The sequence below is a fragment of the Schistocerca serialis genome, chromosome 1 (genome assembly GCF_023864345.2).
Source record: "Schistocerca serialis cubense isolate TAMUIC-IGC-003099 chromosome 1, iqSchSeri2.2, whole genome shotgun sequence".
NCBI lineage: Eukaryota > Metazoa > Arthropoda > Insecta > Orthoptera > Acrididae > Schistocerca > Schistocerca serialis.
In genome coordinates, this window is record NC_064638.1 from 320,923,161 (window position 1) to 320,936,316 (window position 13,156).

General features: G+C 39.9%; 1 protein-coding gene across 1 annotated transcript in view; it reads left to right on the plus strand.

The window, feature by feature from the left end:
* LOC126457338 (uncharacterized) overlaps nt 1-11,813 on the plus strand; it is a 108,822-nt gene extending 97,009 nt beyond the window's left edge. Inside the window, exon 6 of the mRNA XM_050093555.1 lies at nt 11,690-11,813. Coding sequence (XP_049949512.1) covers nt 11,690-11,715 — 26 coding nt within the window. The 3' untranslated portion in view covers nt 11,716-11,813. The remainder of the gene's footprint in view (nt 1-11,689) is intronic.
* Nucleotides 11,814-13,156: the final 1,343 nt, after the last annotated feature.

Genomic DNA, 13,156 nt, shown 5'->3' on the forward strand with positions numbered 1-13,156 from the left:
GTAGGATTATAAGGCTGGGATAAGTTTTTAGGTGCTGGATTATGGTCTTTCTGCAGATGTAAGGTTAGTTTGCATATTGAGGAATTTGGGGAATGATGGTGAGGCAAGGTTTGAGATTAAGAAATACTGGAAAGTTAGCAGAGGGTGATCTGGGGGCAGTGAGGGTGAATCATGGTTGGATGGAGGAGTGAAATGAGTCAGGCAGAGTTCAACATTGGTGTTTGGTTGAGTCTGATTGCTGGGTTGGTGACAAAAAAGTGTTTCCACTGTAGGTGTCGGGAGAAGGATAGAAGTTCATTACCAAATCCTGTCGAATTTGGGAGCTGGGCAAAAAATTGAGGCCTTTGGAAAGGACTGATACTTCTGCGGGGATAACGCTTTTCGAGGAAAGGTTCATGACTGTGTTTTGGGTCTGTTTAGGTTCTGGATTCTGTATGGTGCTGGGAGAGAGTTTTTGAGGGTGAGATAAATGTAATAGATCTTGTCAGCTATAAGGGGATGTGGGGAAGGTTTGGAGGTTGTTGTAGTGGTGGTGGATAGTGGTAGTCCAAAGTGGGAGTAGGAAGTGAACAATTTGTAACCGTTTTCTAGCACATTACTATACTCAGTGTCTGTCCTTCTTCCTCTTCTTTCCTGTGTTTCTCTTGTCATCTTACAAACTGCACTGCATGCTCCACTTATGAGCCATGCTGTATCAACCATGGTGGCTCCACACAACAGATAGCTACAAGGTCATGCTGATTGTTGGTGCAGAATCTCATGTCCCACATTACTCCCACCGATATCATTAATCCAATATCTTGAACACTACCTTTCCCAATGCCCAACAAATTTGACCTACAACCTCCTTCATAACCACCATGACCAAATATATCCTCACCCACAATTACTTCTCCTTTGAAGGCATTACCTACAAACAAATCCAGGGTATGACTATGGGCACTCACAAGGCACCATCCAATGCCAACCTGTTCATGGGCCATGTAGAAGAATTCTTCCTAAACAACCAAAATCCCAGACCCTTCATCTGTTTCAGATTCACTTATGACATCTTCATGATCTGGATCGAGGATGAGGATGCCCTATCCATATTCCTCCAGAACCCCTACACCTATTCCCAAATTTGCTTCACCTGGTGCTGCTTAAGCCACCTTCCTTGATCTTGACCTCCACTTCAAAGAAGCCTAGCCACCCATGTCCATCACATCTGAATGAAAATTGGTCCTCTTGAAATATACTAAGGATTTCACTAAGACCTTCACAGACCATAATACCTACTCAACCTTGTGAAAAAAACAGATGTCCTGCGCCTAATCTCTCCACTCACCCATCACCTCCCAGAGACTCACCTTCTGGCCACAGAGGAGCACTCCCTTCTTGACTCAGTACCAACCAGGACTGGAGCAACTGAATAACATTCTCCACCAGGGTTTTGACTATTTCTCATTGTACTCTGACATGAGGAATGTCCTACCCACTATACTTCCCACCCTTCCTGCAGTAGTATTGCACTTCCCACGGAACCTACACGATATCCTCGTCAATCCCTACATAACTCCCACTCTCAACCTTTAGCCTCGCAGCTCATATTCCTGTAATAGACCTTGATGCTAGACCTGTCCTGCACATCCTCACTCCACCACCTACTCCAGACTGGTCACAAGCATCACCTACCCCATCAGAGGCAGGGCTACCTGTGAAACCAGTCATGTGATCTGCAAGCTAAGCTGTAGCCACTGTCCTGCTTTCTACATACGCATGACAACCAACAAGCTATCTGTCCACATAAATGGTCACTAAAACTATGGCCAAAAACAGCTGGACCATCCCCTTGCTGAGCACGCTACCCAACACGACGTTCTTCATTTCAGTGACCGCTTCACAGTCTGTTCCATCTAGATCCTTCTCACCAACACCAGCGTTTTTTGACTGAACTTGTGGGAACTCTCCCTGCACTATATCCTACATTCCTGTAACCCTCCTGGCCTCAATCTTTGTTAGTCATTGTCCTTACCCTCTAGCCCCTTCCCTGTTCCCATATCAATACTATACAGCCCTCCATTGCACCAATGCACCTCTCTCCTTTTCTGCTAACCGCTTGCTCTCTGTCTAACCTCCTGACTGTGCCTAGCTGCCCTACCCTCTCTTGACTTCATCCCTGTATGCTCCCAAAGCAGCACTTTACCATTCCCCACCCATAACCTACTATGCCTCCCCTTTCCCAACCCAGCTTTCTCCTTGCCACCACCACCTGCTTGTGTCTCCCATCATGTGCTGCTGCTCACAGTATGGCCTCAGTAGTCAAAGACTGTGGTCATTTCTATGTGTATTGCATTTGCATGAATGTGCATGTTTGTTTGTGTGTGTGTGTGTGTGTGTGTGTGTGTGTGTGTGTGTGTGTGGTCTTTTCATTGTGCCCATCTGTGACTCAGCATCTCCTCTAGTAGCAATTATTCTTTTCATAATATTAATACTTCTTTATACTTTTACAAAGCATTCTTTTGATAGAAAGTGAACAGCAATTAGTGTAAAATATTTTAATTTTATTGAAACAGTCTTGACCCCAACAGATGTGTATTATGGTTGGCAGTTGGTTTTGATCTGTGATTTAGACCACCGTCAGGCCTCAGACATTATAATACAACAGTAACACATATTCAGAGGGATTTCTATAAAAAGAGGTGATAATATGGCTAAGAACATCAAGAGCATAAGCTACCGTATATTAATAACAGAATAAAATGTTATACCCATGATGGCGGCATGCGGCAGTGGACAGAACAAGATCCATAAGAACATGTACATCAACTGCCAAATAATACAGTATTATTTGAGAATATATACTGTAATCCCCATCTATTGCATATGGCATTACATCATTGTCAGCCATCATGTAATTATTTAGTGAAGCATGTTACATTAAATCACAGTTAAAATTTAAAAGTAATGGTTCACAACAAAATCTGTCCTAATCTTTTTAAATTAAAGAAATGCTATGACATGATTTGGTTGGTTTTGTAAGTAGATTGCCTGCTATTGGCATTTGTATGAACTCATTGACTGGAGTCATAGAGATGGCTTTATTGGTTACCACAGCAGTGGCATGCCAATATCAACAGTTACACTCTGACAAAGCCTGCAAGAGACACTGTGGTAGAGGATGGAAAGCTAAGATGGTGGCAAGTATCCTTTGGTGTGGAAGTCAATCATGTTCCTGTTGTGATAGACAATAGTAACGAAGAAACCGACTGCCACAGTTAGGCCTCCAGTGGTCAGGAGAAACAGTTGAAGAGATCACTTGCAAAGATTGTACCCTATTGTCACAGAACCTGCTAAAAAACTTTGCATTAAAAACTAAAGACTACAGAGGGGCTGAGCAGATGATGCCTCTGCATGATGTGGCACTAAGAAGACATGATTATCCAATGAATCATTTATTGCAACAACTTTACAAAAGGGTGGTGCACTATTGGCCCTAGTTGCCTCCTGTCTTTGTCACAGACTCTCCGTGTCGGACACTGTGCCAGTCCTTGCACCTGTGTCCTAGCAAGAAATCATTCCTCTTGCATTAATAAAGATGCTGCCGGCTGAGGGAGTGTGCTCGACCCCAATCCGTGCCTCTTCTTCTCTTGACCATCCCATCTACAGTGTGGTCTAGGCGGCAGGCGTTGAACCCAGTACTACCGGACTGGTCGTTGACTCCCGTCCCACACTTAGAGAATACAGCATCTCACACTGCACTGCCGTTGATAGTTCATCAGCTCTCATATCAGAAGTGGTTGGTGTGGCACAGCGTGAAGTTCATTAGTGGAGTTCAGCTCTGCAGAACTCCACAGCTGGCTGGTACTATGCTAGTTGATCTGAGACAAGACTTACTAAAACAACGTGGTCATGGAATAAGATGTCATTGACATGAACTCCATCATTCCCACTGACTGAACCATTCTCCCTACTTGGAGCTGGGGCTCTGGTATTCAAAGAGCTCTCTGTAGTTCTGTGACATGCGGTTTACTAGTGATGACCACATGTGGTCTCGTTATTCTGCTACCCTTGCCTTAATTCTCCTTAGCAGCTAGTTAAATTGATCTACGAGTGTTTTCCCTAGCTGTGGCTACTCTTCTTGTGGCATTCCAACATGCAAAAGAACGTGCATGCTATTTTGCTTAGCCACTGTCCTTCTCTGTTTTCCCACTGTGTGCGCCCACTCTCACTCAGCTACTGCATTACATCATCCAGGTATGGCTTCTTATACACTGGCAAATTATTCCCTGTTGGTATACAATGCTGTGTGATCGGTGTTGCTGGTAGTGGGCCATTTGAATCAAATACATCTATATATTGCAACAATAAATCTTACATGCCTTCCTGTTCTCCATCCTTCAAGTGACTAACCTTGTTCCATACTATATCTGCATGAATGGATTGTTTGATGCTACGATCACCATGTAACCTGTCGATATCCTCTTTGTCGAGTACCTCTAAGCTCGCTACAAGTAAACCTTTTGGGAGATCCACTTCATCTGCCCCAAAATTATCCATGCTAACAGGAATCATCAGTTCCCCACTAATACCTGATATGCCCACAAGAGCCCTCCTTATATAACAATGCATTTCATCCAGTGTCTCATTGTTCTGCAGTGGCTCAACCACACAGAATCTTTCTCGTGTAACATCAGCGTCTACCTATACCCATACTAACTTCCCTGTACCAGCAGGTACTTTGTCACGTGTACCTATTCTTAATGCACATGTATGCAGTTCATTTCATAACACCTTAGCTAATGGTGCACCTTGCGACATTGTAACCCTTACAGCTGTTGTACCCATTGGAAACAAGTTTCTGCCAAGTTCAACTGTGCACTGCAAAAGATTAAATTTAGCGAGATGCCTATCCAGGAATTCAAGTCCAAGAATCACAGAATAACCTTGTCCTACAGACGGCAATACTTCTATTTGCTCACAGAATTCTGTATTTCCAATGTGAAAAACGAGTCATGTTGTCCCTAATGACACCACATCGTTGTCTCAACTTATACCTTGGAGTCACCAAATTTCTCCTATCCACAAGGTCTAGATTAACCACAGAAATATTTGCACCTGTATCAACCAAAAACTTATACTTCTTAACTATTTAGGACGCCCATCAAACAACAATCCATCTCCGCCTTAAATTCTGCAGTATTTTGATTTATTGCAGTATTCTGATTTATTGGGAATACTTTCCAATGAATGAAACATTCCCGGCCCAGTTTAACGTGCCCTGTCATTTGCTTTCACCATTCTGCTTTCTACTCCTACATTCATTCACCCTATGGCAAAAATGCCCACACTCATAGCATTGTACCTGTTTGCATTGTGCTCTGACATGTCCCTTGTTTCCTCAATGATAGCAAGTTTTCTCTGCAACAAACAATTGTTTCTCTGTGCGTCCTCACATCGCACTACCTACTTCCTGCACATACATGGCAATAGACAATGCTGCAGCTAAAAAATCTGGATCTCCCATCCCAAATCATCATGAAAATCCTAACTCATCATGAAAATCCCACAGAAATACCCCTCAAACACACATCTAAAGCCCTGTTCTCAGATTCCCTGAGGATAACACGATCAGCAACTGGATTTCCCATTAATTCATGTGTCTGAGCATTCACCTTACGTATTCGGTCCGAAAAATTTTCTACTGTTTCATTTGCTTTATGAGCTAACTCACTCAATTGTTCTCTAAAAAACCTATCACTATTCTGTTTATGGTACCTGTGCTGCGAACCTTCAGCTAATTGCTTAAATGAAGTTGTTTTACCAAGTGTTTCATGATACATGACATACATCTTTGCTTCATCCACAAGGCACAAGTTAGCCATCTGTAACATAACCTCATCTGACCAATTACATATTCTGGCTGTAGCCAAGACATCACTAACAAATACCATGACATCCTCAGTTGTCTTCTCAGAGAAAGGCATAGTAAAGTGAGCTACAGAAAAATCTACTGCAAAGTGATATTGCCCTACTGAAGATTGTGTTTCACAAGAACCTGGTTGTGAATTTTCTGTGGCTTGCAAAGCCTCTGATTGCGCCTTTAATTCCTCATGACATACTTTCTGCTGTCCATTCTCTTCTAGAAAATGTGATACTTGATCTGTTAATTCAGCTATTGCCTCACTGGTAGAAACCAGTCTGGCATTCTTGTGCAATTTACTACTATCAAACCACAACACATAACAGATACATGTGACACTACACACAGGACAGACAACAAACTTAACACTGTAATACATAAATGACAACGAATTACGGTCCACCTGACAATTTAACCACCCTAGATCAAACTCCTTGCACAACTTAACACTAACACTTATAAATGACCCAGTCAACTTATACGGCTTAAACCAGCTTGACGCATGCTAATGAACACAACTTACAAATACTATTACATAGAATTACTATTTTCTCCATCCCATATCCACATATTACTAAAATAGTGTGGATGAATATGTGTGTGTGTGCGAGTGTATACCCGTCCTTTTTCCCCCCTAAGGTAAGTCTTTCCGCTCCCGGGATTGGAATGACTCCTTACCCTCTTCCTTAAAATCCACATCCTTTCATCTTTCCCTCTCCTTTCCTGATGAAGCAACCGTTGGTTGCGAAAGCTAGAATTTTGTGTGTATATTTGTGTTTGTTTGTGTGTCTATCGACGTGCCAGCGCTTTCGTTTGGTAAGTCACATCATCTTTGTTTTTAGATATATTTTTCCCACGTGGAATGTTTCCCTCTATTATATTCATAAAATAAGGACAACATATACCTTGCAGAAATGCAACCTGTGACATATCCATAAGAACAGGAAAAATGTTTTTATAATGCTCACGACAGTAAAGTTGCTGCTGTAAAGTCTGGAGTCTCACTACTATGATCTACTGCAAGCACTGAGGCAGAGCACCTCTGATACCCAACCTCCAGATGAAAATAGTGAAGTTGACACTTCTGACACCAGTTAACAGAGGGGCCAAGTCAATGATGCCTCTGCACTATGCAGGGAATCGTCTGGAAGTGCTTTTGGTGCTAAGGAAACATGATTGTTCAGTGAATCGTTTATTCTGACAACTTTACATAGGGTGGTGCACTGTTGGCCATAGTTGCCTTCTGCCTTAGTCACGCACAGACTCTTGGTGTTGGATGCTGCGTCAGTCTTTGCGCCTGCATCTGAGTGAGACATTGTTCCTCTTGCATGAATACAAATGCTCAGCCCAGCCTGGTACAGCATGGATACCTGCTACTGTGCCTCTTCTTCCCTGGACCACCCCATCTGCAATGTGGTGTAGGTGGCAGGTGTTGAATCTTGTACTGCCAGCCTCTTCACTGTCCCACACTCAGAGAATACAGCACCTGGTACAGCACAGCTTCTGATAGTTCATCAGCTCTCCCATCAGTAGTGGTTGGTGTGTCACAGCATGAAGTTGATCAGTGGAGTTTAACCCTGCAGCACTCCACAGCTGGCTGGTACTGCACTGGTTTATCTGAGACAAGACTTACTAAAACCATGTGGTCATGGATTGGAATGTCATTGACGTGGTCTCCATTGTTTCCATTGACCTGAACCGTTCTCCCTACTAGGAGATGGGGCTCCGGTATTTAAGGAGCCCTCTGTAGCTCTGTGATGTGTGGTTTACTAGCAATGACCGCATGTGGCCTCATTAGTTTGCTACCCTTGCTTTAATTCTCTCTTAGCAGCTAGTTATATTGGCCTATGAATGTTTTCCCTAGCTGTGGCTATTGCTTCTTGTGGCATTCCGATGCATGAACGAACGTGCATGTTATTTTGCTTAGTTGCTGTCCTCCGTTTTCCCACTGCGTGTGCTCTCTCTCACTCAGCTACTGCAGAGTTGCAGACTGTGCTGCCCATCTGTCTTGCATCACCGTGCTTCCTGGTCTGTCGTTAATCATGGCATAACCATCCTATCTTACGTCAAGGTGTTTGAACACCATTAAAAATTTTATAACTTGGAACCTGTATTACTCTGTGCCGTAACAAGACATTATCATGACTGAAAAAGTAAGACACACAAAAAACAATGAATCAGAAGTTGACAAAAGTATTAATAATAAACTCAGAGAAAAAAGCTGGAATAACTAAAGCAGTAGAGGCAATACTCCAACTGTAGTTAGCAGGATTGATTATATTTCTAAAACATTATAGGTTTATACTGAAAATGGCTTTATAGAAATTGATGGTGTTTCCACCCCAAAAATTTCATGCTAAGATTACAATGTTTATCAATGAAAATAGTCGTTCAGGTCATGGAATTACTAATTAAATCCTTGATGAGATGGAAATGTATGCACATTTTATGGTTGACAAACTGTTTTCTGTAACAGTCATTAATTTTTTACTCATGTAACTAACACACACTTTACATACGCTAAATGTGCTTCTTTTTATATAGTTGAAAAACTGTTATCTACAACATCATTCATTTTTGTATTGATGTAATTAATGTGCTTCCTTTATTACATGAGTTTCTGTCACCAGTAAATGTGGGGAAGATTTTACACTCTGTTTTTTTGTTTTTTAAAGCATCTGGAAAACCTTACTCTCACATTAAATCACACAGAATTTATGTATAATGCCATTGTACTGATATATTATAGGAAACATTTTATGTAATGCTAAGTAGTATGTAGGGATTTTGAAGCTAACACCTGTCAAAGCTTCTAATCAGGTTCTGTGACAGTAACGTACAGCCCTTGAGTGTGGTTGCTTCAACTGTTTCTTCTGACCACTGGAGGCTGAAATGTGGCAGTCAGTTTCTTTGTTACTATCGTGTGTTGAGGCTGAAACATAGTGAATGACTTATAAGCCAGTCCTCAGCTGCTTCCTAAACTTTCCAACCTCTACCACAGTGTTGCTGGTGGGCTTTGCTGAGGTGGAGCTATCAATTTTGACAAGCCATTGCCATGGTAATCAACACAGTCATCTCTGCTATGACTGCTGTCATGAGTTCACAAAAACGTCCATAGAGTCTACATCAAAACTGCTGGAATCAACATTACATTTCCTTTTTATAAAATGATTATGAAATGATTTGTTGTGAACCATTTTGTATTTAATCTTCATATATATTTTTGTATCTATTTTACTTGTAATTTACTGTATCATTTAATGTAACATAACTCACACAAAAAGTACATGATTGACTGTCAGTGATGTAATGCCGTATGCGGTGAATGGAGTTTACACTATACATTGTTGAGTAATGCTGCCTTATTCAGCAGTAGACATCAGTGTTCTTATCGATCTAGCTCCATCCACCAGCACCACTGCCATCATGGGTATAACATTTTATTCTGTTATTCCTGTAGCTTTTACTCTACTATCATCTCTTTTTATATATTATCATCCATATTACCATATCTTTTTATAGAAATCTCTCTGGATATGTATTACTATTGTACTCCAGTGCCTACAGACTAGGTGGTTAATTGATACACTGAAATCGGTTGCCAACTAAAATAAATGTCTGTTGTGATCAAGACTATTTTAATAAATTTAAATTTTTTTTTAAAGTCCCTCATACAGACAGTTCGTGATTTCTGTTATGCCATTTAGATGTTTATTACTTTACTTGGCCTACTCACTGATGTAGTGTATTCGCAAACATTAACTACTGCAGAAATGAGTTGCATGCCGTGTAATACTGAATACCCTTCATACTCATATACATTATTACTCCATTATAACTCCATTATTATTTCATCGAATACGGTACTCCTTCACTTCATCTTTAATACATAATCATTTAAGTACTCCCTCATTACTTCATTATCATCTGTGTTACTCCACTGCTATCCCAGTATCCATAGAGAACAAAATATTCCTGCATTGCCTCTACTTCTACTAAATTTACTTTATTTTCTACTAAATTTACTTTATAAAATAACGCTTCACAGACAATAAATATAAATAGTTGTCACTTATAGCTTCCTCACTGATGAAGTGTATTCGCAAATATTAACTACTGCAGAAATGAGTTGCATGCCATGTAATACAGATTACCCTTCACACTCATATGCATTATTACTCCATTATAATTTCATTATTATTTCATTGAATACTTCTTCATTTCATCTTTAATATATAATCATTTAAGTACTCCCTCATTATTTCATTATCATCTGTGTTACTCCACTGCTGTGCCAGTATTCCATAGAGAACAACACATCCCTGCATTGCCTCTACTTCTTCTAAATTTACTTTATAAAATAACGCTTCACAGACAATAAATATAAATAGTTGTTACTGACAAACAATTCCTTTTTGTTATAAAAATAGTATACATGTTAATCAATTTCATACTGTGTTACACAGTTTCCTTTACTCGAGCCTGAAGTGCTCTATTGTAGTCATGACAAATATTATTATGAGCAACACATCTCATTTTCTTATATCTGAGCACATACCTCTAGTAATATTTTCACATACTTACACAAAGGGCACTAAAATCAATTATAAAAGATCTTTCCTGTTACTGCTGTACCACACTGTAGGTGTTTCTGTGATTTTTCCTTTTATGTTTTCTGGCACAGTTCACATTCTGCTCACCTCAAGTTTTATTAATTTTATCTGAAAGAGTTTTGTTATTTTGTCCAAAATTTCACTACAAATGCAGAGAGAGAATGCAACTTTTTTTCCCAATATCTTAACTAAAATATCATTAGCATACTTCCTCTGAATTTTAATTTCATTGTCTTTACTGCTGCATATGAATCAGAGGTTGTCACTAACAGTGACTGTTATGTATATAGTTCTCTCTGCCTGACTGGATAATGCTGGTATCTACGTGTTGACTGTGTTTGTTAGGTATCTACGTGTTGACTGTGTTTGTTATGGTATCATATCAGTCAAGAATAAATGTGCTTTCCAAATCCACTGGCATCTAATTATGTCAAGTAGTCCAGTGGGTTTATTCCTACAAGCACAGATGAAAACTCAAAATTTATTATACTAAAATTCAGTTGTGATTAAATTTTGACTGATGGTAGTAGAGGAAAATTACTTTCCATTATATCTGAAGACAGAGTAGTGGAAGAATAGAACGAACCAACAAATGAAGATTGGATTCATCCAGCCGTGAAAGCACAATGTACCAGATAGTATATTCACTAAAGAGCAATAAGACTGTTGTCTACAGCTGGATCACTCTCATCTTGTAATCTGGTGTGACCTGCTTTCCTTTTCTAACCTTTCCCACCCTACCCCTTTCCCCTTCTTGAGAAAGAAACTAATTATTCTGAAAGCTAGGACACTGTTATGTAGTTTAACATTTACTTTTTTTTACATGTCTGTTGGCAGTACTCAATATTTCACCTCCTGAACTTAATAACTGGCTAGCAATTCTGTCTCATAATTTCTTGGTTGAATTGTAGTTTAATAAATATATGAAGGACTTACAAGTTGTATCAATTGTTTTATTTAATGTCTATGTTCCAAGTATAATTACTATGTAACTACTATCTATGACCTTTCTGAAAGTCACTGATTTGACGAGTTCACAGAAAAAAATGTAAATCAATAAATTCATAGTTACAATGATGATCAAAATACAGTACTGTCCATCAGCTGAAAAACTTTTATCAGTGGCTTCAGAATTAAGTTTGTCTCTGTAATACATTTTTTTCTATTGTTTCAGGTGCACCGATAACATATTCTTATTAAAAAAAGGAATAAATGTGTTTTTCTTCATCTTTTGTTACTGAAATGAGATAAATTCTCTAATGGACAACAAATAAATGATAGCATATGGAAAAGACAAACACTGAAATTAATAAATCTCAAATCATACTATGTTTTTTGGACTGGGACTGCTTAAGGACTTTTCCAACACAGGTTTCTGACAAACAGAAAAAGAAAAAAAACTGTACACAACAGAACATGCAAAACTGAATGTATTACAAAATTTTTGCACCAATTCAAGAGAGAGAAAAACAACAACATATGGTTATAAATAATGGTAGGTATAAAGATAACCACTCACCATATAGTTGAGAGCTTGATAGGGACATTGATAATATTGCACTTTCAACAAAGCTTTAGGTTCCTATTTTTGTTAGTCTGTTAACTACAGGCAAGAGTGACTTAAATACAAATTCAATCTTATTTACATGGGCATCCATCTCTTCAGTGCTTGAACTATACTGGTCTAGTTTACTCCTACTCTGGTATTCCAGTGGGGCAACACTGAAAGCCTACTGGAGAGCATGGAACTGGACTTCAGATACTAGGTGAAGTAATTAACACCAACTCCAGTGCTGCCTGCTGTGGCAGCACACACCATTCTGCTGGCCAATTAGAGCTCATGGTTGCCCAATAAGTTCTGTCAGGCAATGACACAACACGCAGTGTAGTCACTGCAGTATGATCTTGTTTTTGTAATGCACCACTGGTTCCTGGTCTCTGCATCACTATTTCCCAGATGTTCTCTCTCCAGATTATTTTTTGGACTTTGTTTACCTGCAGTGCCATCTCTATTTGTCCATGTTCTCATTGTTAGTCTTTCCTGATTGCACACAACAGTCTGCTGTTGACAGCTCCAGAATGGTTAGTCCAGCCCAAATCCACAAGTATGAACATCTGCCCCCAGTTGCAGTTGATAATCGCACACACTTTCGAAATCACATAGGTAGCAAATAAGTGCTTCTTGATTTGATCCCAAGTAGCAATGATGCAAATGCCACATCACTCCACAGAGATGTGAAGTACCCACAAAACAGTTCCATGAAGGTGTGATTGTGGTTCATCAGTATCGGATGTATCAATGACCTCTGAACAGCCAGTAATACCTTGATGCGTATGCATTGGGGACTTCTACCATGCACAACACAGCAACATGCAGAGTGTCTTTGTCAATGAGCATGCACTTGGTGGAAAAGATGGGCATCTCCCAAAAATTCACGGTAAACTCTCAAGACAGTCAGATCCAGTTCCCTGCTTGTGTCAAGGGGAGGTGCATAAACTTCAGGCAGCAGTTTCCCCACGTGATCCTTTTGCCAACCGGCTACTTAAAAACTTCACAAATTGTAACAAACATATCCATCTCCAGGTTGACACAAGCTCAACTAGGTTCCCCAGAATTAGCCCCACCCTCCCATAAGTTGGT